The 27,419-nt window shown below is 46.4% G+C and overlaps 1 protein-coding gene across 10 annotated transcripts in view; it reads left to right on the forward strand.

Moving 5' to 3' along the window:
* Nucleotides 1–27,419, forward strand: part of CHL1 (cell adhesion molecule L1 like) — a 155,375-nt gene that overhangs the window by 98,475 nt on the left and 29,481 nt on the right. For 8 of the 10 annotated variants that reach the window (XM_033132128.1, XM_033132127.1, XM_033132131.1 and 5 more), the window contains 9 exons: nucleotides 7,850–7,972; nucleotides 9,036–9,206; nucleotides 10,091–10,138; nucleotides 11,910–12,030; nucleotides 16,630–16,814; nucleotides 21,833–21,964; nucleotides 24,890–25,030; nucleotides 25,342–25,453; nucleotides 26,463–26,629. In XM_033132128.1, coding sequence (XP_032988019.1) covers nucleotides 7,850–7,972; nucleotides 9,036–9,206; nucleotides 10,091–10,138; nucleotides 11,910–12,030; nucleotides 16,630–16,814; nucleotides 21,833–21,964; nucleotides 24,890–25,030; nucleotides 25,342–25,453; nucleotides 26,463–26,629 — 1,200 coding nt within the window. The remainder of the gene's footprint in view (nucleotides 1–7,849; nucleotides 7,973–9,035; nucleotides 9,207–10,090; nucleotides 10,139–11,909; nucleotides 12,031–16,629; nucleotides 16,815–21,832; nucleotides 21,965–24,889; nucleotides 25,031–25,341; nucleotides 25,454–26,462; nucleotides 26,630–27,419) is intronic. The other 2 variants (XM_033132130.1, XM_033132132.1) reach the window with 1 other exon arrangement.

Raw genomic sequence — 27,419 nt, forward strand, 5'->3', positions numbered from 1 at the left:
ACCCTAGTCATTCAGCCAGTCTGGCTGTGTGCACACCGATAGGGCACTACAGAGAACCCAGAAACAGACCCTCACATATCTGCAAACCGTGTGAAAGACCTAGCATGGATTTCCTTCCTTCCTTCCTTTTTTAACTACATGGTATGGAACAACTGGTTATCCATATACAGAAACATTTCTTTGGAGTCCTGGCTCACCTCATGTACAAGATTCCTTCCAGGTGGTTAGAGACTTAACTAAAGGAAAAATATTTTCTAAAAGTAGAAAAAGGTTTGGGCGATGTGTCATGACCTGAGGTGGGGAAGAACTCTTAGACAAGACGTGTTAAAGCCCCACGGAGATCATTCAAGACACATTTGACTACATTTGATCCTTAGGTCCTGTCATCGAAAGACTCCAGGAAGAAAGTGAAAAGATAAGCCACAGCCCAGAAAAAAGTGCATTGCCAATGAATATAACTAAATATAATGTTATGTATTTATAAGTAATTTAACAAACCTCTAAGAAAAAAAGAAATGAAGGGGTGAAAAGACAAAACTTGCACCCCAGACTGAATAACTAATAAAAATATGAAAATGTGCTCAACATCATTCGAATTTAGAAATAGATCAGTTGTAACCCACATGATACAAGCATTTGATCCCACAGAATGGGAACTATTGCAGAGTCTGAGAGCAGCTACTTCAGGTGGGACTATGCAGCTGCCAGGACACGTGTCCACGTGCCGTTCGGCCATCGCTTGGCCTGTGGAAAACATGCTGTCACCTCCTTAGTTGAAGACACTCCCCTGTGACCAGCAATTCCATTTCCTTGTTCACGTGCATGTGTCCTGGTCCGTGTGCACCAGGAATGTTTGTAGCATTGTTTGTGTGAAGCACATACTGGAGAAAACGCGAGCCCCGCCCCCAGTAAGATGAATAGATAGACTGTGGTACCTTCCGACTGAAAATACCTCTCAGCAATGAAAATGCTCAGCCTTCGGGACATTAGCAAAAGCAAATCTTGTAAGAATACATACTGTATCATTTTATTTTATAACTTTAATAATGTGTGAAAAGAAAATATCGTTTGGCAGAATAATTCTGTGGTACAATTATAATGAAAAACAAGAGGTTGATACAAAGAAAATTCAGGAGCGTAATTACCTCTGATGGAATGGAGAGGGAATAGAGCTTCACCAGACAGAAAGGTCACGGTGATATTATATGCCTTTTGTATAATGGCTGGCGGGTAAAAGGGTGTTCTTTTTATTCTTTATGTTACTTTATAAAGGATCTTTCTGTATATGTAAAATTAGTATAAGTGTGTAGCATACTGATTTGCCTGAATTAGATGTACCAGGTTATTAAGTAAGATATTATAGGATTGTAATGGACACAGCAGTGACATATAAACTCAGAAATGGCCTCAGGAGTGTGGGGTTAAAGTGACATTCAACAGGAAATGTTAATAAATTCAGAAAATATTACCATGAAAATTGTGGTTGAGAATCATAAAACTAGATCTATCTATCTATCTATCTATCTATCTATCTATCTATCTATCATCTATCAATCTATCTAATCCATTCATCCATCCATCCATCTATCCACCTATCATCTATCTGCCTATATCTACCTACCTGAAGTAAGTTAACTGAAATAAGGTGTGTGTGAGCGAGAGATTGATTATTAAAAATCTGTTGTAGAAGACGAGGCGTTGGGGTGATCCCTAACCTGAATTCTAGTGGTTGCTATGGAGACACCAAGGAGAAGGCAGCAGCTAGACCTATGCAGAGAAGGAAATGACATGTTTTAGTGTTCGTTTCTGCAGTGAAAGGATTTTTAAAAATATTAATCTCACTATCAGCAGACCGAGTGAAGACGTGAGCAATGCCAGGATAATTCTGGCTGGAATGGCCCGTCTTGTTGTCAGCGGTGAGAGTCGGGTCTGTGCTGTGTGGTGGGTAATTGCCCCATTTTTCTGCTGCTGAGAAGAGAGCAAAATCAATTAGGTTTCTTAGGCATCATTTCCAGTCTCTCCGGAGATTACTTCATCACGGAGCAGCTTCCTGTGACCGTTTATATGCTGAATGGGACCACAAGCACAATTCCTGGGAATTTATAAATCAGAGGCCATTTAAAGCTTTCTACAACCTTTATCAATTGATTCTTCTCTTAAACTGTAGAGATTTGAGTCTTTTTTTATGTTGTTAGAGACTTTGTGATTCCAGTTTTAAAATTTGTACCTCTCATCTTTAAAGTTTTCAGTACACTAACCTTAGCGGCGTTACCACCTGAGTTCCACCATGAGCAGAGCAGCTGAACGTCCCATCAGTGCCCCTGCAACCAGAAGAAGCCTTTCAGTTTTCTACTTTCAACAACATCGCCGTTGAGTTTGCTAAGGGAAAGGAAAGGGGAAAAAAACAACCAAACAAACACAATGTACTGTTTTCAGACGTGAGGGAAACGGCTTAACTAACTACGTGGGTTTTCCAGGGTGTGGCACGGAGAGCGAGTCAGCGAATGATGCAGCACGTCTGTTAGCCCCGCTCGCGGGCCAGCCACTTCTCTAGTAATTTCAGACTCTCCGTGGACAAAGCAAGGGCTGTTCTCAAGAAACGGACAACCTGCGGGCAGACGTGGCGAGTGGGGCGGGCAGAAGGTAACAAGCTGGTTTTGCCTTCGTTCTGCCAGCCGTCCGTGGAGCTGAAACCATGCTGCCAATGCCCTGTGTCGCCCGTTCAGCCCCGGGGCGTCAGAGAACAGCTTGGCCATCTCCCCAGAACATTCCTACATCATCTCAGCTTACACTGGGTCTCTGTCTTGTGACTTTTAAACAATTTTTTGAGGTATCATTTACATATCATCAATTTTCCCTCCTTGACGTGCACAATCAGTAGTTATTTTCATAAAATTTTGCAGTTTCTCCAACGTCAAAACCAGCATTGGCACAGTCCCATCACCCCCAGAAGATTCCTGTACCCGCCTGTGGGCACGTGGCCCTCCCGCCCGTGGGCGCGCCCCCTGGCACCTCGGCCCCAGGCACTCACGACTCTGCCCTCTGCCTTTGTGGGTTTCCTTTCTGAACATTCCATGTAATAGGAATCATACGATATATGACCTTTCCATGTAGCTGCATCCACTCAGCGTGTTTTGGCAGTTATGTTGTAACGTATCAGTAACTCTTACAGCACATGGCAGTAGTTGGTTCCTTTTTACTGCTGAATAATATCCAGTTATTTGGATGCGATACACTTGGTTTACCCACTCACCAGTTGATGTCCTCACTTACTGTTTGGAAGACTCTTGATCATCATGTCTATTAATTGGGATGCTTAAAAATGAGAAGGATCGCGTGCTGTGCTATTCCTCCTCCTGCGCTGCTTTCTAGATGCACCAGGAATGCGTATCCACGATTGATTGATTGATTGGTTCATAGGCCGAAGAATAAAAGAATGAGTAAAATAATAATGCAATTTCAACTCACAATTAAAGTCATGTAAGACGTGGCAGGCGTAGGGAGGAAGTCCTCTCTATGACGGTTTCAATGGAAACCGAGGAGCATTTCTAGTGTGCCGAGTTTCTGATCTGTGTAGCTTCCTCAGGACAATTTCCTGACGACATAGCCTGGCTATTGACGCCCTGGTTTCGGGGGTGGGTAGCAAAAGCAGGGTGCCATAGCGCCTGCTCCTTCTTCTGCTCGTGTGCCAGCCAACCTGAGAAGGCCAGTTTACCCAGTGCGGAGTGCAACTTTGCGTTTTAAAGGTGTGATTCAGGCCGACGATTCTGCTCTCATCGGTTGAGTGGCTGCTCCTTAGTCCTGAGTGGGTCAGTGGGGTGCTCCATCGGAAGTTAAACCTCTCTATAGCGGAACCTGGATGGAGTGATACAGCATGGGGCCCCGTTGCCGGCACTCATGGTAATGAGGCCTGGCCCTATGTGGTGTGCCAGGCACGGTCCAGGGAAACGTAAGGCACTCCCCAGCTCGCCGACCGGCACTGCAAAAAGCGGAAGTCAGAACAGAGAAAGCTGCCTGGCACAGGGAGGTTGCCCATTCACGGGGAGCACGGGGGACAGTTCATGAAACAAGCCGTAGGTTCTGCATGAAATATACTGTTTCTTCCCTCCGGCCCCTCCTGCTGCCTCTGCGAAAGTTCATTCCAGGTGTTTGCACGCAGTTACAGATGTTGGTGGGGTGTGGGCTGCAGGGTGAGTCAGGAGCAGCGCGCAGATAGCTCTCTGTCCCTGCGCCCACCGCGTCTGCATGAGTGGCCGTGACCACGCAGCACCAACACGTCTGGGCAGTGCCCAGCGTGAGTGGTGGTGAAGGCCAGACATGATTTTAATTGATTTATGTGAAATGGTTTATTTAAACTTTGACACAAGTCGATGACTTAGGTGTCATCTCAGGTTTCGTTTTATGAGTGAGGACCCTGGAGCACACTAAGTGGCAGGTTTGGGTCACACAGTAAGTGGGGAAGCCGGGATGCAGCCCCAGGCAGCTGGCTCCGGAGGGCGGGCACGTGGCCGTGGCTGCTCTGTTCCCTGTGCTCTGATTTCCCTTCTTCTGTGTGGAGAACATCCTGGCCATGAAGTGGTTTCTTAGCACCGTTAGGATTTAGTGAAACTGTCCTGATGCCACGTCGTGACTTCCCTTTACTGTGTGTGCAGCCCGTCGGCGTAGTGGGAATGTACCGCTTAGGGTTTGTAACATCCTGCTCTTAAGAAACTTGGTGACACTTGTGAGGGTCCCAGAGAGATGAAATCAGAGGATTCTGGGAAACCAGGGGAAGGAGAAGAGGGCACAGAAAGGGAAGATGCGTCCTGAAGCTGCATAGCCAGGTCGTGTGGGTGGTGCCTGGCGTGGAGCCCAGGGGATCCTGCAGCACCTCCTCCAGGTGTAAAATAGGTTTTCACCAGTCGTCTTTATGCCAGCAGGTACACACGGGTTCTTCTGTGTTGTATTAGGTTGAGACAAGGGATGGTGAGTGTTGGAAGTCACTGTCAGCATGTCGACTGGAAAGCCTGGAAGTTCTGTGTTTTCAGGTTTGCTGTGTGTTGGGAGCTCCTGCGAGATAGTCACCGTCACAACAAGCTGCTAACTTGTCTCCAGGACAGTTATTTCACGCTGGCTTCTGACTGGGCTCTCAGGAACCTGTCTGTACCTTGGACTTGTTACTAGAAGTGTGTCTGCTACACTGGGTAATAACCTTGGGTGCCTATTGGAGGCTAGAACAGAGATGGGTGCTGTACATGCCTGCTTTCCTGGTGCAGGTGACAGGTAGGGCATTCCATAGAAAGCAAACTGACTCACCAGACTTGGTTTCTGGGATTTTCAAACATTCTGAAGCCCTGCTGAGGTAGGCGCTGTGTACAAGTGGGCTCTGAACCCTGTGCCCAGGGCCGTTCCCTGGCCAAGTGCAGTCTCGCTGAAACACGAGTCAGTTATGCTGGTTTGGGTGTCGATGGTACCCATTTGACAGAAGCTGGCTTGGCAAACTGAGCAGTGTGGTTGCCTCACAGAAAAGAGAAATGGTTGTTTATACTTCACTCGATAAAGTGCCACAGGTGTCTAAACGTGCACCACTGACGCTGCTCACGAGAGACACTTAGCAGAAGTCATCATTGGGAGTTATTTTCAATGGAATCGTGTCTTCACTTGGATTAAGGTGGGCTTCGTGCCTGCTGTTGAGTTATAGTAATTAAGTTTCACATTTATCTGTGGAAGGTAAATGTTTCTAGCATGGCATCAGACTCACTAAATAGTTTCAAAGTCAAAGAACTAGACCTAAAAAAAAAACCTGACAAATTAATGTTCTTTACACATCTATTCTCAGTCCTGACATTATTACATTTATAAATATTCTCTGTTTCTGGGTATTAAGTTCATCTTCGGCTAAAAGATGTCCCAAAGAATTATGGCACGTACGGCAGGGTTTGTTAGACTTAGACATTTTATTTTATTTTCGATGCCTTGGAAGCCAATTGAACCACATATTTACGTTTTCTGAAGTGCAAGTGTACAATCTCGATTTACTTAATCACTGGCAGGGCTGTCTGTTTGAAGCATTAGATTCTTTCCAAGCGCTCTCCGATGAGGCAGCTGTCTGGTTAGAGCTCTGTACTCTTATCCATGAGCTGCTTCTCAGCAGCTCTCAGCCTGGGACTGCGTACGTGTGGGCACTGTACCGCTTGCTTGTTAGAATCAGGGTTCCATGCTCCTTGCATTTCTGAGTCTGTGTTTCCCCCCTTTGTTGCCCGTTGTATCTGAGTAGAAACAGGTCCAATAACTGCCCAGGGACACTGTTGATGTCATACCAGTGAGCCCCGGGCTTCAGTTGTAACACGTTACATTAAACACGGGATTGAATGGGGAGCTGTGCGCGCAGAGTTTGGAAGTTACTTACTACGTGTCATTTGCAGGAGGTATACTTTCTGCAAATGACTCGCGTGACATTCGCTCTCCGTCACAACTAAGGTTTCACCAAGTAGGTGGCATTTGTATGTATATACACAATCTTAATATAGCGAATGCACCAGACATGCCTTCCTGCCTTTGGATGGAAACTGCATGCTACCTGGAGCCAAAGCGTGATTCCAAAGTGGCTGCCGTTTCAGCTATGTTTGCAGACTTGCCAGGAGGCCCCTACTAGAATGAGTTGGCCGAGAATCCCCAGTGAGGACTGTCGCATGACCGAAGACTGCCGTCTGAACTGGCAAAGGCTCTGTGAGCCTGAAAGGTCCTCGACTGCAGACTAAAAGCAATTCTTTGTAAGCAGCTGGTGCATCGAAGAGAGGAACATCATCAAATTCCCTCAGTTGGTGTGTGGGTCCAGGGCGCGGGCACAAGTACCTAGGAAATGCATGAGCTTCTCAAGGAGGACATTTGCGATAAAGGAGTATATCTTCAGACTTCTGAGAATAACCGTAAGCTTTTATAAACTACAATAAGAATGAAATACAGAGATTGAAACCCCCTAACGAATTCCATCAGGTCAGTTATATTGAACATGCTCCGTAGGGCATTGTCTTCCATAAATAACTCTGTGATGTGAATCTCTTCACAGAGCTGACAAACAATGTGATGTTCAAACAGACCCATTTTGAATATTCTTAAAGCTATTTTTATAAATACTTTCATAAAAATATCAAGCATTGGTGTTGGATTTTAAATTCTGCACAGTTGTGACTTCTAGTCCCATTTTAACTGCTCTGCTTTTTAGGAAATCAACTCCGTCATGGGGGGAAAAAACAATGTATTGAAATATTGCAAAGTCTCCTTTCCTACATCAATTCCGTGTCACTTTAAATTTCATTTGCTGGGAGCGATCCCAGTCTGGGTGGCTGTCTGTGACATCACGTGGTCGTCTGGTTTGGCATTGCACCTGTACCATTTTCCTCTGTAGGACTTGAACTTTTTATTTAGTTTGGTTTTGCTCTCAGTGGAACATTTGCCAATCACGTTCAAAAGGTTCACAGTAAAGTGAGAGAGAGAGAATATGTACCCACCTTAAAAAGTCACAGTGTTCAGAGAAAAGGATGCCACATCTGTCAAACCTTTGAGTGAGCAAGTCCTGTGACCCAGACCTCACACGTCTGTGTGCGGAAAGCTGCGAGAGCATATTAGCGCCTTACTGACGTCACAGCAAAAACGTTTGCTGTCTAGTTACAACATGCAGAAGTATTTTTAAATCTCAAGTTCTTAGTAGTATTTTCCTCTGCAGGGGAGATAATGAGAACCAAGATTTGTGGTGTTGAATTTATTAAAAGTGCTCTATTTTTTTAAAAAAGAAGAAAGTGTTAAGATATTACTTGTGACATTAAAAGTTAATTTTAAAATAATGTGTTAAAATGATTTCTTATACCAGGTGTTCCAAAATTCCCAAAAGAAAAAATCGACCCTTTGGAAGTGGAGGAGGGAGACCCCGTTGTCCTCCCGTGCAAGCCCCCCACGGGCCTCCCACCTTTACACATTTACTGGATGAATATCGGTAAGTTACGTTCTGTTTAGATTGCAAGCATCATGTCAGATAACATACCGGAACCAAAGATAAAAAATAATATAAGGTTATCAATGTGGAATCCAATAGATTTTTAAAACTATATCCACCCGTAGTCAGCTCCAAGTTTTACATATACGCTTAGGGGTGTACGTGAAAACACTGGAAAACCACTTATGAGCTAAATCTATCTCTTCGTTTTGTCATATCTGAAGAGAGCAGAGGCCGCTGAGAGGATGACGTGTGTCTGTGAGGAAAATGCTTTCTGTGTTGCCAACCACTCACTTGGCTTCAGGATTGTACCCATGTCAACGTCAAGCGTGTCACTCGCTTTAGATTCTGTCTGCTAACGTGGCACCCACTCCATACAGTGACCCACACAGAAGTTAGTATTAACATGTTGTTTCATTTGCCAAGAAAGTTTACTGACAAGATCTTGAGTTGAAACCCAGCGTCTCGTAAAGTCCACTTGTGGCGTGTGCCTTAGCAGTTGCTCCCTACAAGTTTTCTCCTTGTGGCCCCCAGAGAAAAACAATACTCTCAGTGCAGTGCTCGGGAGAACGCCAAGGCAGTTACTCTCGACTGCAGCCAAACATTGCAGACTCCAGTCATCCTAGAACCTTCCAGGCCGCTTCCAGGAAAGAGACACTAATATCTTAGAGACAGCGTTTGGGAGGTCTGTTTAAAAGAAGTAGTGTAAGAAACCGAAAGTCATAATTAGGCCATTATCTGAATTGGGCCAGTTTTTGGAGATGCTGGTGCAGACCGCCGAGTGTCGCGGAGGCCCGATGTCAGGGCAGGTAGAAGGCGCAGGCCGGTCACCCACCGGGAACGTCCTCGGGCGATGGTGAAAACTGCGCTCCCAGGGGTTTGTTGTGGTCTTTGGTTTTTTACTGTTGCTCACTCGCTGCTCCTACAGGAAGACCAGACTTGTGAGGCCTTGGAAGAACGGACATGAAAAATGAAATACAATAATGTAAAAGAGAAGATGTGATAGGAGATTAGACACAGGCAGGGCTGGTCGCCCCGTTTAACAGCGCGGGTTTCTTTGCAGAGCTGGAGCACATCGAGCAGGACGAGCGTGTGTACATGAGCCAGGAGGGAGACCTGTACTTCGCCAACGTGGAGGAGAGAGACAGCCGTAGCGACTACTGCTGCTTCGCCGCCTTCCCGAAGCTCAGAACCATTGTGCAGAAGATGCCCATGAAGCTGACTGTCAACAGCTGTAAGTCCAGAGAACTCCCCGTCCTGTCTCAGTGCCGAATGCAGCCATGTCTCTACCATCCTGGGCCCAAAGCCAGCAGAAGCTGGGTTGGCATTTTCTGCCCTTGTGTAGTTCAACCCCAGAGCCCTCCCCCACGTGAGAGACGTCTGCCTCTGCCGATCGCAGGCGTCTGTCCATCGCAGCTAGAAAAGCGGACCTCAGTTCACAGTATGAGTGTATTTCATTTGAGGTCTGCAGGTCTAGTCATTTTCAGAGGGCGAATGCACACCTGTAGTCCAGGGTTTTCCAAGCAAGCCTCAGGCTTCCACTTACTGTGGTCGTCGACAAGCCAGGAGGCCTAAAGTGGGGAGAAAGTAACAGTCAAAACTAAACAGAAGCAGCAGCACAGTTCGTATCCCATCAAGCTGTGTTGTCTGTCCTCAAAGACAGACCTTGACTTGCTTTTCTCTCCCCTCGATTCTGCCCATGCCAGTCTGGGTGCCCAAGTGGGAAAACGTCACAGGGGAGCAAGGACAATGAGATGCCAGGGCAGACATAATTGGCTCTGGCAGAGCTGAACTTGACATTACGGTCCCATTGTCCAAGCTGGTGTGCGGTTTTGCCATCGTGAGTGTGCTGCCTGAGGCAGGGTCCTGCCCACCCCAGCATTGCTGGCGCCTCCGCTCTGTGCAGTGGGGCCGTGACTCCTCCCTCCCCACCGGGACTCGTCTGTGCTAGCTCAAGACGAAGCAGTTTCGACCACATCCTCAGAGATGGTGTTCTACTGAGGCATGGGTGCACCTCTTTTTGTAGTTTTTCTGAGGAGACTGTGGCTTTTCATTCTTTAATGATACCAGCGTCTACCATTTGTGTGTGAGTTTTTTCCTTCCATTTTTTTATTTCAGTAAAGCATGCTAATGACTCGAGTTCATCCACAGACATTGGTTTCAAGGGTAAGTTGATCACGTGTAGAGTGTTGGCATTTATTTTTGCCTTCAGTAGCTCATTGCCATCTTAAAACTTGAGTTTTTCTAACCTTTGTAAGTTTATTAAAATACTAATATTCTTGTCATTGAAAAACCCTTGGCATAGAGAACTCTATTACCACTTCCCCTAAATATATGCAAAGGAGTGCACTTATAAATGCATAACTATATAAATGTAACTATATGTTTATATATAACATAATTAACATCTGCAAATACACACGTACATATAACTATGTATTGTTAATGAAGTAATTATTTTGGGTCTCCCAAAATGTCTCTCATTGTCAGTAGACATTTTGGATGATGGTTGTGACACACAGAAAGGAAAAAGAAATGGTTGAGTGTGAACAGCTGTGGAGAAAACATTGGGTTTAAGAAAGTTAAAAGGTCTGTTTTCTTGCAAGACTTCTCAGAATACTTAATAAAGAAGTGTCCATTGTAACTTGCTGAGAAAGAATAGTTTAGCGCACTTTCCAAACTTGTTGTCTAGGAAATAGTTGATCTTTTTTCCATAGAATGTTTGCCACAGCTAGTGTGCTGTGGGCGAGGCCTGAATAAACCTGCGTTATATGTCTAGGAAGCTCGTTCTCCACCTCGAGAAGAATCGTTTACGTGAATGCAGCACGTATTCTTTATGTCGTTGGGACCGGCGGCCTCGCTTCCATATCTAATATGCTGGCAGCATCTGCAGGGCTGAGTGGGGGTCCTCTCAGTGCACCCCAGTTTGAGGGTGGGCTGATGAAGTATACACCCGTCCCCAAAATTATTTTCTTTTATGTCAACAACACAACCATAAGTATTGTCTTTATAGCACTCAATAAAAATAGTCATCTAAAATTTATTTAATTATATTTCTATATTAGTATTATTTACATATATAGATATAATTAATATGGAATATTAATTACGTCATATAATTATAGTTTAATTATAGATACAGTAATACGTAGTCACCAATTCTTTTTCGATCAGCACACACCTGGAAGGAAGCTAGCCTGCCATCCCGCCCCTCTGATAACAGGAGGTCAGCTCTTTCTTTCCATATCAGATTACATCACCTTGACTCTGAGTGGGAGAAACAATGTATGCGAACATTTGGGAATGACATGAGCCGTTGCATGGTCAGTAGGAGTGTCCTTATTCCCTGCTGCATCTGAGATGGATTGTGTGGGTTCCAATGGTTCTCCCCACAGCGTTCCCTTTGAGCCTGGGAGCCTGAGACTGGGAGCAGAGTCCCGGGGACGATCTGATAAAGTCACTTCCCGCAGCAGGGCCTGTGCGTGCAGGGCCCTGGAAGCTGTGTTGTGACAGGAAGCCTATCCAGTACTCGTGAGCCTTAAAGGAAAGACAGATGCACACACAGCCTCAGGCAGGGCCCGCTGGCATTAATGCGGAGATGCAAAATCTGAGACTGTCAGGGACCCGAAGCGCTTTCATCAGGAAACACATTCTCTTGAACCGTGTTTGACCTTCTGGGTTTAGAGGTTTGGTGATCGAAAGCTTCGTAAAACGTGGTGCTACATCTTGTTGCCACGTGTGAGAGACAGCCCATGCTGCTTGGTAGGAGTGGAGTCTGTTTAAATGGAAATACATTAAAATATGTGAAATGTGTTTGTGTGTCTCTATATATGTAAATATATACATAGGTCCTAAGGATGTCTTAAGAAAGGTTTAGTGCCACAGACTTTAAGTCTCTTAGATTGGAAAAAATAGCAGATTTTTCTTTTCTGTTCAGCAAACTCCATCAAGCAGAGAAAAGCCAGACTGCTGTTGCCACCTGCGGAGAGAGGCCCCGAGTCCTCGGTCACCATCCTCAAAGGGGACACCCTGCTGCTGGAGTGCTTTGCGGAAGGCCTGTGAGTGACTGCAAAGAACTAGCGATCGGTTAGGGAGCGCCTGCGGACACATTTGTCAGGACGTCCTCAGAAACTTATCCGTTACTACATTTCTGGGGGAAGTAATTAGCACTTCACGGTACGGGTTTCAGGCTGCGGCTGAGATGGGTTTGTAATTAGATCTCTCTGTCAATTTGTGGTAGTGTGAATAGAGGTGGCGACGACAGCGACACCCTTACCGCAGTCTTAGGGGTACCACCCTCAGAGCGTGAGGCTGGTGGCAGTCAGCCCGTTACTACTGGCATCGGGTCCCCGCGTGTCTGCCACAATACCTCGTCCCTTCTCAGGCCCCAAGGAGCCCATTTACCTGTCATTTCACCCTGCTGCCCATCACGTACAAGGGTGTCCCGACCATGTAATTTAAGAGTTCCACATACCAGTGCAATGAACTGGATTTTTTCACATCTCGGCAAGAAGTGCCGATTCCCAAATTCTCCAAGAAAAGCCTAGGGAACCTTCCCTTGGTCACGTCCTGGTTTTTGCGTTTACTGAATAACTATCAGAAGTCCATCTGATTTCATAGCCGGTCGTGCAGGGCTGCCTTTCCCCGACCCCCATCCCTCCATGCTTCTCACCACGTGCCCGGCTCTCCACTGGAAACACCGTGGGGAATGAACCCCACAGCCCCTGTCCCTGAGTTCACATAAGCAGTTTGAAAGCTCAGGGTTTCCGCCAGCTGGGCGTCTGGTTCGTGGACAAGGGAGTGACATTGTAGAAACCGTGTTCATAATTGAGCATGTATTCTGAATGAGTGGTTTTACATTGGATTATAAAGAAAAGGAGCAGATTTTAATGGTTTTACCACCCCTAAGCTTTCCATCCAGCAAAAACACGCAGGTTGCTTATCTGTCTTAAATTTTCAAGGGTGCTGATGTACGTTTGCTCAATGTGCCTTGACCACGACCTGGCTTCGGGAAGCTTGTGTTTTACGTGACAAGTGAAAGTCTCAGGTTCAGCCTGAGTCATGACGGCAGCCACCTGCCCTGTTGTTCTTCCCCGTATGTGTTGATAGTGGTGGGAGTCGCATTCTTTCAGGATTCGCCACTGCTCTCATTGATTCTTTGGGCAGGGCGAACATATCAGCAATTCTTTTTTCTTATCTCCCTTAAGTGCCATAATTTACCTCTAGAGCTGGCTGGCAGCTGCACGGGTTGTCTTCAAAATAATAGAAATGTTCTCATGTGCTTTTTAGAAAATGCAATGTCATGAAACAGTGTATAAAAAAAGTGCACATAAACATGTGTCGTCCTCGGACACGAGACTCCTGCTGCGTTGTCAGCAGAGCTGACACCTGGGTCTGCGTGGGGACCTGTCTCATCTGGTCATCTTTCAGATGAAGGTGACACATGAACACCTTTAGAGTTCTTTAATTTTTTTTTTCTCAGAAGTTTTTAAACCACAAACCTTCTGCAGTAACAAAAATAATTACCACTGAGACACTGTCCTCTTCACAAGGTGTCAGGAAGTGCCTTGCACATCACACGCATTAGCTCGTCCTGTCCTCGTATGTGTCATGGCAGGACTGCCCCATGGGCGGGTTGGGGAAAGGCAGCCAGACACTTGAATTCACTTCTCCAAGCTCAGAGCACCGTGGGTGGAATCCCCTCCTGTCTCCAAAACCCTAAGCTACCTCTAAATCGAACTGATTCCAGCACATTTCAACCAAAGGAAATGTTCTGTTCAGGTCAGGGAAGGGGGAAAGAATGGAATTGTCTCTAAATCTGAGGAATATTCCAGTCGGGTTTGTAACAATGAAACCACTGACACAGTCTATTGAAATAGGGAACTTTCCCAGGGAAACCGGTGTCCTGGAGTTTACCTTCTAGAGATTCCGTGAGGAGGGTGGACAGTGCACATAGTGAAAACAGTATGGTGCCTCGCAGGCAGGAGAGAAGGCTCACTCCCCAAAGCAGTGAGGGGCATGTGCACACCCAGGGCCATTCACACCCACACCCACACCCACACCTACACTCACACCCACACTCACACCCACACACACCTACACCCACACTCACACCCACACTCACACCCACCCACACCCACACTCACACCCACACCCACACACACCTACACCCACACCTACACTCACACCTACACCCACACCCACACCCACACCCACACCCACCCACACCCACACTCACACCCACCCACACCCACACCCACCCACACCCACACCCACACCCACACCCACACCCACACCCACACGCACCCACACCCACACTCACACCCACACTCACACCCACACCCACACCCACACACACCCACACTCACACCTACACTCACACCCACACCCACCCACACCCACACCCACACCCACCCACACCCACACCCACACCCACACTCACACCCACACCCACACCCACACCCACACTCACACCCACACCCAAACCTGTGCAGGGTTCCTTGGGACCACAGGGACAGGGCGGCTTCCTCTGCTGACTGTTGGGCCCATGTTGTTCTTTGTTTTGTAAATTTATCAGTTTAAGCACAGTTTGATTCTAGGGCAAGAGACAGCACTGTCAGCAAAGGCAGTGTAGGAATGCAAGGTGGCTGGATGGGGACCTGCACGGAAGTTTGAGATGTTGAGACAGTGTATGTTCGTATGTAAAAATGGATTAAGTAATGGATTGTCCCTGAAAACTTCATTATTCAAACGCTGTTAGTAAATGTCCCTTACATTAAAAAAAGAGACAAAGAGAGAGAAAAAAATGTGGCGTGAACATAGCTGGACGTTCTTGCAATGGTGTGGATGTGTTTCTGGATAAATTATGCCTCACGTTCACCTGATACTTAAATACTCATTTTATTTTATTCTTCTAAGGGTAGGTATTAGAGGATTAAGCTGATTTTCAAGGACTGGCAAAAAAAAATCGTGCAGAATGTGAGACACTTGCAGGAGGAAAGCGTGGACTCATGAAAATATCCTGGCTGGGAGGAACTGGGGTCCAGGGCAGCTGGGACGTGGTTAGTTGCTGTTTTGACAGAAGCAGTGCAGAGGAGCGGCTGGGAGACTTGGGCTGTGCACCCTGTTAGGTGCTGTGTCAGGGAGCCCGCAGCTAATCCATGCTCCCACTGCATGCGAGCAGAGCACGCCATGGGGTCTGAGCCTCAGACACTATAAGCAGGTCGCTCTGGGCCGACAGGCAGGCAGGTATCTGAGCTTTGGGGGGGGAAGAGGTAAAAAATAATTGTAGCTGAGAAAAAAAGGATAATTTATAAATGTAAGTTAAAGGACCTTCCGCTTGACCTCCGATATTTTTTTGCATCATTGAATTATTTTAACCAAGGCCTATCAATACAAGCAATTTGCGATAATTAAAACAGACAAATGAGATAACTTCAATTATTAAACAGCAACTAACTAATGTGGCTGCATGCATATATTCTGAGAATATAGTTAGGAAGGAAAAGGGGGTGGAAGAAGCATGACGATAATGGCACATAATGAGAAAAGGAACAAGTTCAGAGTCAGACAAGTTTAAATTCTCATATGTCATTTATTACCCTCATGACCTTAAGCGAATTCATTAACTTCCTGGAGCTTCAGATCCTTCCTGATAAAAGGATGACCGTAACGCTCATCTTTAGAACATACTCAATAATTTAACAGTATTAAGAAGAAGAAGATTGTGAGGAAGAAACAGCAGCATAACACAAATAGCAAAACTGAGTTTCTCCCACTCCGTCATAGAGCCCAACCCAAGAGGAGAAATAAACCACCAGTTAGGATCAGCCATCAACGTTTCCCACATAATTTTGAAATCAGAAGACACAGCAAGGGCCCGGTCGTCCACTGGTCTGGGTTCCTTGAGGTGGGATTTTCTGAAACCCAGCTGGCTGGATTGCCCTCTGCTGTGTCCCCTACTGAGTGGAGAAGTCACCCTCCCAGTGACTGAGAAGATAGCAACTGAGTTTTCTTTTGTTTTGGCTTTTTTGTTTCCAGTGGGTGGTCTAATCTTTCTAAGCAAGGGGGGGATGGTTCACCCCCTTCCCACCATCCAGCTGTGAGAGAGCCCCTGGGGAGCCAGGTCTGTGTGGCTGTCTCTGGTCTCTCATGGTGGGGGGGGGGCAGGGGGCTATTCTCCAGTATCAGCCTCATTAGGACTAAGAGGGGCTCAGGGCTTCCCTCTGACTTACTGTTGGGCCTTCCTTTATTATGGTTTTCAAAGTCATACAGGCAAGAAGGCTGTTCTTTCTGAGCACTTCCAGTCACCCGCAGGGAGATTCACACTGGAAACACGGTGTACCGTCTCCACGCCTCCAGTTATCCATCCTTCGCCTAAACACACCCGTTCCGCTCTTACAGGTGGTTCATTCTCTTACTAGAAGAAACAGGTGCTGAGAAGGAGACTATGAAAAGGGGGTTTTAAGGGCAGACCTGCTCCAGCCCCCATGTCGCGCTAGTGGTTGGCAGCTTCGTGACCCAGGAAGGCTGTGCCACTGGGCAGAGCTCCGGGGGCCAAAGGGGCCAGTGACACAGGGAGGGGTGTGCCCCGGGGTTTCTTTCCTTTCCAGTGTGGGCTTTTAAAAAGTGTGTATCATTTGTTAATTGTTTTCCAGACCAACCCCACAGGTTGACTGGGAAAAAGTGGGTGGTGATCTACCAAAGGGAAGAGAAACAAAAGAAAATTATGGCAAGACTTTGAAGATCGAGAAAGTCACCTACCGGGACAAAGGAATTTACCGATGCACAGCCACCAACTTCTTGGGATGGGCCTCTCACGACTTCCATGTTATAATAGAAGGTACCGTCCCCATTCCATGTTGACCGACTTGTTTTCTATTTAAAACAAATGTGCGTCCATACATGTCGTGGAGCGACACCGCTAAAGCATACGTGTGAAGACAGGCACGCCGTTTCCACGTCTAACTACAGAGCGGCCACTGGGTTAGATTACACTTCAATTACCCCGTGTGTCATTTACCGCACAGAACCACATAGAAGGGACAGATGGCAGTGAAGAGCTCGTGCTAGGGATTTTGCACAGGCCACTTCCACGATTTGTTCAACAGTCATTAAACCTTGTCTCCTCTATCACAGTGTGAGAGGTATGTTTATTGGCATACACACACGACACTGCCTCATGTCAAGTCTTAAAAGAAGTGACGTTTATGATGGAAGAAAGCATTACGGTGGCCCGGAGGGAGGCTTGGGCTGTTTCCCAGCCTGTCATTAATGGCTGTGTCCTCCGTGAATTTATGTCACTTCCTGTGCCTCAGTTTCTTCACCAGTGAAATGAGTGAGTCAGACATGTTGTTGCCTTAGCTCTTGCCTGGATGGATAAATAGATATATGTACATATGTATATGTATATGTATGTGTGCGTATATATAGATATATATGGATATATATGAGTGCATATCTTGTGTTCAGATTATATTCAATATGTGACGTATGGGGAAAGAATAGACTCTATGGTATAGACATTAATTCGAAATAAGTAGGTAAAGATGCATCATTTAAGGGAGGCCACCGCAGGTCAGTATTGGGGCCGTGCCTGCCTGCAAAGGTTCCCTGTCCCGGGGAATTAATGGATGGACTCCGGCTGCTCCTGAGGGTCTGATCACCCCCAGGCCGCCTGCACCCGGGGTGGTGGACCTATTGGTCAAGTTAAAGGAGTGATCGCTGCAGGTGGTCCTTATGCCTAAATGGGGAAGGAAATTGTCCAGGATTCCATTCAGGGACTGGCACTCTAGGGTTTCTATTTACATTCCAATGAAGCTGGCCTCTTAAAGCTTCAACTTGCACAAGGAAATCTATGTCAGGGCCCACAGTTTTAATTAATGGAAGAAAGTGAAGACTCAGACGCAAATTCCCCTTACAAGCAAATGTCAAATGACAACTGTTTCAGTCACCCTGCTGTTTGGAATAACACCGAGTTCCCTGGACCCCTCCATAGTGTGTGTGATGAGTTAGGTGAGGAAGAATGGAAAACCAAAGATGGGAAAATCATTTTCTTCCGTCAACAGCAGCAAATCCAGATTGAGAAAGCCCAGAATTTTGCATAAGCAGCAGTATCTGCCAACAGCGGTGTGTGTGCGTCTGACATGGAATTATTCCTAAAGAAATCCAGGGAGGAAGTTTGAGGCTTACGTTATCTGTATTTTTGGGCGTCATTGCTATTTCTCTGTAATCTGGCTGCCCCACACAACAGGATGTCTTTCTGTGACCCCCTCCCCCACCCAGCACAAACACAACCCACCAAGCAGACGTGTCCAATTGTTCACTGCTCCGACTCCAACTTGCTGACTCTTAGAAATCCTTCCAGATGGCTGCAACATTGCTACGGTAGCTGAATATTTTAACAATCTGGCCACGGTTTCTTGACTGTAAGCCTGAAGCTTTCAAAAGAATTGCAAGGGTTGCAAAAAGAAAGTCAAGGATGTAAAATAAATTATTCAACTTGAAATGTTGACTATCGGACTCCACAGGAATACAGGTTTCCCGAACAAATCGTCCCCTCTATTCATAAAACAGCTATTAGCACTATTGAGATGCAAATGATGTTTTCATTAGGAACACTTAATCCTTTCCCTTAATGAGAAACTGCTAAACGTGCCCTCCCTCAGCTGTGCCATCCGCTGGCTCTTCACACATGCAAGTGAGAAGCAAACTGAGCTCTAGAAGCCTTTTTTTGAGTGTGAAAGCGGCATAAATATAACCCCCATTAATCATATGGGTGCGTGAGTCCACTTTTATTCAATTTCCTTCTGCTTTCCTGAACCTCCCTTACCCCTTCTTTTGTCTCTTCCTTAGAAACTCAGAGTCAATAACCAGGATTAGCCGCCTGGGGAAAGAGCCGTGCTGCCATGAACTTTGGGGTCCAGCCCACTCTGGAAGCAGCCTTGTTCTCACGTGGAGGCACGAGTCCTGTGGGGTTCTCTCTCTCTGTCCTATTTCTTCCGCGTTCCTAATGCAGCCAAACTCTGTGACTTAAGCTACAACATCCTAAACATGGACACACACTGCATTTTTTAAATTCTATCATATGTATAAGCAGAAACAGCCAGGATGTTTCACCAGGTTACAGACATCCTTTCCAGCTGTCCCTAATATGACTATTGTACCTTTAGTTAAAAAAAAAGATTAAATCTAAAAGTAAATTAATACGGAGAATATGTTATATATGATATATTCCTATATTGTGCATAATATAAGTCTATTACATCTGTAAATTAATATAAATATATAAAATATGTTTTAAATATATATTAAAATGGTGTCTAAAACATTATAAATCCGGAAATCAAAATATAACCACAATCACATTTGAACTGATTATTTAAAAATAAATTCCCACCAACGATCTTTATTTTGAATCATTTAATACTTTTGAATTTTCAGTAAGGGTAGTAAGTACTGATTTATACATACTTACATGCCCATATTTGTTTTGCCTTTTAAAATGTCATGAATTCAAATGCAATTCAGTGATTGATGTACTTAAGAAAGCTTCATTTTCAAATAACAAATCTGTTTCTAAAAAGTTACAGTTAAATCCAAGTTTGATGGACCTACCTTTTTTAATTTATTTACAATATAGATATTTAATAGGAATCTGTTACTAACAAAATGACCTCTGTATTGTAAGTTTTATAGGTACCTAATGATGCCCTGTTTTATTTTGTTTTCCTTCTAGTGATAAAATCTAATTATCTTGCTTATTATATTCTAAATGTTCGGACACGTGCATCTCAGTTTTCAGCACCAGAAGATAAATTTATCATCTTATTTTTTAATTTACAATTATGACAAGATGAGTAAACTTTCAACATATGTAATTTTCATCAGTTACCATATATCTTAGGATAATAGATGAAAGAAAGGGATTCAGCGATGGTGTTTTTTCTCAGAATTTTTCATTTAACTGTTCTTGTCCCTCTCTTGAGCTCAGTCCTCTCTGCAGGTGACAGGGTTGGGGGAGGTGACACCAGAAGCCCCCGTTCAGCTCTAACAGTCACAGAGCTTAAGGCAGACACCAAGAAATGAATTACATTTGTTGGCTGAGAGGAGAAATAGAAATCTCGATTTTATTATGTGTGAAGATTTAGGGAAATGTCATCATGGCATAACCTCCTTTATTTTTTTAATTTTATTGAGATATAATTGACATGTAACATATTAGTTTCAAGTGTACAACGTAATGATTGATGTTTGTATATCTTGTGAAATGATCACAATATGTCTAGTTAACATCCATCACCACAAGTAGTTACACATTTTTTTTTCTTGTGATGAGATCTTTTAAGATCTTCTCTCTAGCAGCTTTCAGAAATACGGGGGGTGCCAAAAATAGGTATACACATGACTTGTATTCATCTTTTGTTATAGATACATATTGAATATTACAATTTTAATACAGCTTTTTTCTTTCTTAAAATGTGTGTACATTTTTTGGGCACCCTCTGTATGATGCAGGACTGTTAACTGTACTCCTCATGCTGTACCTCACATTTCCTCAGTTTTACATGCTCTAAAAGCAAAAGTCTTAGTTTTCTACTGAAAATATGACAATTTTCATGTTCATGGAACGTTTTTTCTAACTCAAATGTTTAATTTGTTGTGCTTTCATAAATAGGCAGAAAAAGAAAGCATCAATACCCTCAAATATGCACACACATACAAAAGAATCCTTTCCCCTCAGAGTGATATACAGTTTATAATTTGGACTGTTGTATTTTAAACTATAGGTTGTAGATTATAAATAGGGATATTTCACTTGGGATTTAACAATGAAGTCCACGCCCTATAAAACAAATACTTCTCTTGTTGGACTTGAACTTGCCAGGGTTATTTGTATATTTTAGTTTTCCTGGTGAATTTATAGGCATTTTCTTTTTACATAATCCCTTTTTTCCTCCTTTGTTTAAAAAAATGGTTTAAATGACATTTTTTATTTTGCACATTCATGTACTTTGAAGACTTACCTTTTGGACTAAAAATGGCAATTGAAAAATGTCTTGGGGGAAATAACCAGCAACACTTGATGGGAATTACTACCTGCAGGTATTGTGCAATTTTCTAGAAATCAAATTACCCAAACCATCCACACTTTAAATCTTTTATTCGCTCCTGACATAGTAACGTACTTAAGGTGACAAGACATGACAGCAATGTTTGCGCTGAAGAAAAACGTCTCGTTCTGTATTGAACCCACCTCTCAGCATTAGAATATTGGAGCATTAGGCACAGAAAGATGGAAGTAATTTAAATATATTTTTTCCTTCATTGTGTTGAGGGCAAAAAAGCTAAACATTGCTTTTAGGCTTCCTTCTCTCCCTTCCTACCCCTTGCCCCTCCAAAATAAATCTTTAGGAAATCAAGGTCCTAGATAAATAGATAGATATGAACACAGATATACAATGCTACAAGCCATTAACTAAGAAATATTTCAAATAAGGCTGAGCACTTTAATTTTACTAAAAATTCTCAAAAACATGTTTTTAAATATCAGCATTTTCAGGCTCCTTGCTGAGGCTCGAAAATAAGCTGTCGCCAGCACTCATAAATGCTCCATCTGCTCGTTCCTCCTCCATTTTCTGTGATCGAGCTAGAAACTTGTGCAGCTAAGCAGTGATTGCAGGTAACTGTTTTTAGCCTGGCAGATGTGTTACCCGCGCTGAACGTCCCTGTTGGAACACAAGCCCAGCGCTGAGCCCTGTCGTGACTGCCACCTGCTGGTGTGTCGTGGAAGTGCAGGCCTATCATCTGGGGACATTGTGGCCCATCAAGCCGCTCATTTGCTCTTGGCTGTATTTGCAGAGCCCCCTCGATGGACGAAGAAGCCCCAGAGTGGTGTGTACAGTACGGGGGGCAGTGGCATCCTGTTATGTGAGGCTGAAGGAGACCCTGCGCCCACCATCAAGTGGAGAGTCAACGGCTCGCCAATTGAGAGTAAGTGAGCCGCCAGTGGTGACCAGTGAGGCTGAAGGCCGTGCCTGGCTGGGCCGGTGACGTCACACACCTGGACGTGTGGAGAATGGGGATGGGAAGTGTCTGGGCCAGCGGGCAGATCTACCCCGGAAATCTGAAATTACATCTTTCTAAGGCATTTGATGTACGCGTAGGTGTATGGAAAAGCTGTACGTCATGTTTATACTGGTTGGGCCATTACGTTGATTTTATACGTAAAGTAAGGCACCTGAATGAGAGGGAGGAAAGACGATGGTGGCCCCGTCCCTCGCCCTGTGAGTACCGAGGACAGTGACCTTGTGCCTGAGAGCACAGGGTGTTGGCCTGTCCCTGAGACCCTGCCCTGGGCTCTGCTCTGTACAGGGACCTGCTCTGGCCGTCCTCCCGTTGGGCTCGTCTCCATGACTGGGGAAGCGCACAGACAGAGACATACAAAGCCCAGACCCGTGTCCCCCACCCCTGGCTCCCTGCGTGCTGTCAGCCGAGTTCCAGTACCCAAGACTGGAAAATGCCCCCTCCAGGGGGCTCCCCAGATGGACCGGGCATGGAAAGGCAGGCGGCCCAGGACTGGCGGCTGTTCTCCCCACTCCGCGGTGCTCCGGCACGGCACCCCAAGCAGTCCCAAAGCCCCCGTCTGGAGCTAGAGCCCTGGGCATGCTGAATGTTCTTGTAGGAGCACAGACGTATTTTGTCAACTGATTCACCCAATTAGAGAGTCCGCAGTATTGAGACATGTATGTTTTGTTTCTTTGATGCTGGACCCACTCATGTCGAGGGCGGCATCCTGGCCGTGCACTTTCCTCGCTGTGTGACCTGGAGCTGTGTACTGAATCTTCTGCAGCTTTGGGTTTTCACTGAAACGGAGCTAACGGTAATTGGCTGAGGAAAGCATGGTTAACCTGCTAGGATAGCGGCTCATCTGTAGGACACTGTGGTGGTTTATAAGCTTGGGGGCCGGGCTGCCCGTGTTTGTGCCCATTCAGCACTGAGTGACAGGGCATGTCACTGACACACGTCACCGTCTCCAGGGTGGTTACATGGATGAGAGGACACACCAGGCACAGGGACGCTCCTTGTGTATCGCCTGACACTGCTCGCGTAGCAAGCGCTCAGGGGACCTCAGCCTTGTCCTCAGTGTCCTCACATCTGAGACTTTCCCCTCAGCTCCGCAGAGGACAGAATGAGAAATGAAACGGGGCTGTAGGCAGGTCAGAGGGGAAGGGAAACAACCGATGTGTGTGAAGAACGGTAAGGACCCTAAGAGGGACGCACACTGAGACGTCACATCACACACCTGATGTCTGAATGGCGCTTGCTGGTCACAAGAACAGTGTTCACATGTTGCTTTGAAGCTGCAAATGAGTCTTTGAAAGGAGGCACCGGTGTTCATATCTGACGGACTGAGCCTTTACTTCAGTAAGATTCCTAGGGGGCGTCCCATTGAGGGCACTGGCCTGACGGGAGGGAGAGAGCAGGGAGGACAGTGGATGGTCACTGCTGTCCTGGATCTGTCACTCTGCTGGGGGTCCAGGCCACGGAGCAGCAAGCACACAGAGGTGCTGCGGGGTGGTCCAGGCAACAATGGCTGGTGATGGGGACGTAACAGAAGTTCAGGTGCAACAGAGCTGCTATTTCATTTTGAGGTGACGAGAGTAAGCCCCCTGAGGTCATTTGTTCTGAGTAGAGACCTGCCAGGGGTGAGGGAGGTGGCCCTGAAATATCTGTGAAAGACCTGGGTCCAGGGTCAGTGGGTGCAAGAACCCGGGGACGCATGGAGCGTAGACGAGATGCAAGGAGCCCAGGGTGGGTGGGGCGGGCAGTGCCAGGACAGGGCTTCTGTCGGGAGGGACAGGGCCATGCCACCTGCAAAGGGGAGAGCCCGAATAGGGGCTTGGGTTCTTTGTAGTAACATGGGCAGGTCGTCGGAGTGGGATGTGAGCTAATCCATCAGCAGAAGAGACTTCCAGCCTCTGAATGGAGGACCGACTGCACGGTCCCATCTGTGCACCTCAGTCACGTTCCCAGCTAATGTGTGTTCCTCCCACCTCTTGTTTGTAGTGTCACAGCAAGGGAGGGGACGGGGCGTTAGAAATGAGGCCACCTGTGGGCCGCGTAACTCCCCTTCTCTGGAACCAGTCCCCTCACCTCCGCCGTGGCCATGTTTGTGCTGATCCAGGAGGGCTGAGCAGAGTTCATGAGGTGACACGTGACACATCCACAGACGCTTTTGGTCCTTGATGAAGGCACCAGAAGTGTCAGGTTTCTCATGTCCAACATTTCCAGAATTGTACCTGGACCAGGAGTGGGGCAGGATTGATTGTCAGAAAGGAGGAACCATGGCCCCTGTTTTCTAAGCCTCTCAAGGAGGGAAAACAACATATATAAGCTACATACCTGGGGTGGATGAATAGCAAGCACCGCACTTGAACGGTGTAGATCAGAAAATTCCAGAAGGGCGGAGAGATGAAATACAGGAGTAGGTGTGTGTGGCCGCAGCCAGAGGCTGAGGGCTGGGGGTCAGGCTGTGTGGGTCATGAGATTTATGCCGGGCTGTCTCAGGACCTGAATTTACAAGAGCCGTGACCTTCAGATCCCAATGGGACTTGAATGCGAAACAGAAGATCTGGAATCTTACTTCTGGGTGTGGATATAGAGAGGCAGTGAGCAAGAGACAATAGATATTTTGGCAATCAATATTAATTTGAAGGAAGATTGAAACTGCAGAAGGGTCTGGAAATAAAAACCCGGGATTGATGTTAAGGAAGTCTAATGAATTGGCTTCGATGAACTATTATTCACCCTGAACTGGTCTTAAAATATAAATACTGTGTGACACGCTTAAAAAATGGTGGATAAATATTTTATGTCCTATTTTTTATCAAACTGACATTGTGTGATCTCTTGCAGAAAACCCATTTGCTGGTGATGTCCTCTCCCCCAGGGAGATCAGCTTTACCAACCTGCAGCCGAACCACTCTGCCGTGTACCAGTGTGAGGCGTCCAACGCCCACGGAACCATCCTTGCCAACGCCAACGTGGATGTTGTAGGTGAGCGTGCCGCGAGCAGGCTGCCCCCTCGTTGGTCCTAAAGGGCAGCGCTCAAGGTCACACACGGCACTGAATGTTTGACCCAAGAAGCGGGCAGAATCAAAGCACCTTTCCTCTTCCATGTGGGCATTAACTTCATACTAAAGTGAGACTTTCAGAAATGTGCTGAATTTGGATGCTTTTTGAATCCCAGAATGTACACCGTGGCGTTCAACTGTCTTCTCATCGCATCCGTGCAGCGGGGCGTGGGACATTGTACTGGGCACACGTTGTATCTCACATGAAAGTTTAACTGTGTGATTTTCAAACAGATGTCCCTCCACTGATACAAACTGAGGACGGGAAGAGCTATGCGGCGGTGGTGGGCGCCAGCACCTTCCTACACTGCAGGTTCTTCGCGTCCCCCGAGGCGGCCGTGTCCTGGTAAGCCGGGCAGGGCTTCTCAAGAGGATGCCAGCTGTAGAAATGCCCCCTCGTTTCCTCTGCCATCATTTGACAGACTGCACCGTTCCCGTCACATGTGAACCCCACGCCTCTGAGAAATGAGGTCGCAAACTTGGTCACCTCCTTCTCCTGGAAGCATTGACCAGATCTCTTGGGGTTTCTTGCGTGGGGAAAGTGGAAAGCCATCTGTGCTCACACAGGAAAGCAAAGAATTGAAATGATCACGAGAATGATTTTATCGGGGGAGTTGGTTTTCACTTGGGGTTTATCTAAGGTCGCGTATCCCTTTATTGTGTTGTCTGGGACAGAATCTAAATAATTCTCTAAGCCTTTATCTCATTCTGTACACACAGGCTTAAAACGTCTCCAACACATGTTTTGAATTTAATTTCAACGTACTGATGGCTTAGTAAGTCCAAACACACCTCTGTGTGGTCTGCCATGTTTGTCACCTTACTACACACGTGGGCAGACCGTCTGGAAGTGAGTCTGCCATTTGGGGCAGGGCTGGGATGCGAGCCGGGAGAGCGAGGCAGGGCCCGCAGTGCTGGGGAGGACCCTGCCCGGGTCTAAACTGTGTGTGTGGTTCTTGTGGCTGTTCATCGCAGTAGTTTGGATCTTTGAAAATACTCCATTAAAATGTGATTTATCTTGATTATGGACATTTTTTGGCACCCTCTTACGTTTTGCCTCTGAGGCAAGTGTCCCACTCTCCTCTGTCCTGAGTGAAAGCAGCAGAGTGTGTTCTGTAGACCTTTAGCTCCAGCAGCCTATTACTGTGACGTGCAGGGAATTCACGCTGTGGCAGCAATACCTGGGGACAGATGACTGTGGGAAGGTGACTCGAGCTCCAGCAGGTAGACGCAGTCCCCATGCCCAACCAAGAGGGACATTGCGTCAGGTCTGCTGAGAGGAATAATCTTGAGTGACATCGGCGGGTACCCAGCCTGCCATGCGCCCCGTGGGTTTACGCCTTCTGTATCCACAGGGAGAAGGTGGAAGAAATGAATCCGCTGGAAGGCAGGCGGTTCCAGGTCCACAAGGACGGCACCCTGCAGCTCGACGGGGCCACCGAGGATGACGCTGGCCAGTACTCGTGCTGGGTGGTCAACGCGAAGGGGAGGGCGGTCGTCACGGCCAGTCTCGATATTCGAAGTAATTTTAGTTTTTACTCTGCATGGATTCTCCCATGGGCTCTCTTTGTCTTCATTTTCCCAAATGAAGTCTGATTTACGTTAGAGCACTTGTTGAAGTTCCTGATGCCTGTTCACCCCTCCTAGGCTATGTTTTGTCTGAAAGACCATCTAAAAATGAGAGGACACACTGATTGTGTGTACGCGGCTTTCTATACGATTTTAACAGGAAGTAGGTGTTCTCGGTGTGACTGGCAGGATCCAGACATGCCCCTGGGGTATTTCTGTAACTCTGTTGTATTTCAATAACCAAGCAGCTTAACATTGGCCATAATCAACTCTTAGAGCTGAAAGTTTCACAGACACACTTAGAAAAGTGCGGCTTCCTGGAGCCCGGGCGTGAGAGGATGGTGAGGTCCTTTGTCCCGTCTTTGAACCGCGAACAGCTTTGCATTTTCTCTGCACAACCAAGTCCTGGGAAGCCCCTAATAGCTGCTTGCATCTCACTGACATTTTGATTTCAGAATTGCTGAGAGAATCCTTCTCAGGACAGCACACAGACTAGAAAGGGCCTGCAGCCTGTGTGGAGGACACGTCTCCTGTGACGTGCGGGGCTGGGGTCCCCTGCCCACCGCGGAGGGGACAGAGCACACGTTTGCTCAGCTATCTGCCTTCACTGATACCTGCACACCCGCCCCCCACACCCTCCCCTCCTTTCTTCTCTCATCCCTTTTTCTTCTCTTCTGCCTCATATTTGTTTCTTTTTGTACCCTGTTATCCAACACGCCAATCACACGGGCTGTAGTTTTAAA

The sequence above is a fragment of the Rhinolophus ferrumequinum genome, chromosome 17, assembly GCF_004115265.2.
Source record: "Rhinolophus ferrumequinum isolate MPI-CBG mRhiFer1 chromosome 17, mRhiFer1_v1.p, whole genome shotgun sequence".
Lineage (NCBI taxonomy): Eukaryota > Metazoa > Chordata > Mammalia > Chiroptera > Rhinolophidae > Rhinolophus > Rhinolophus ferrumequinum.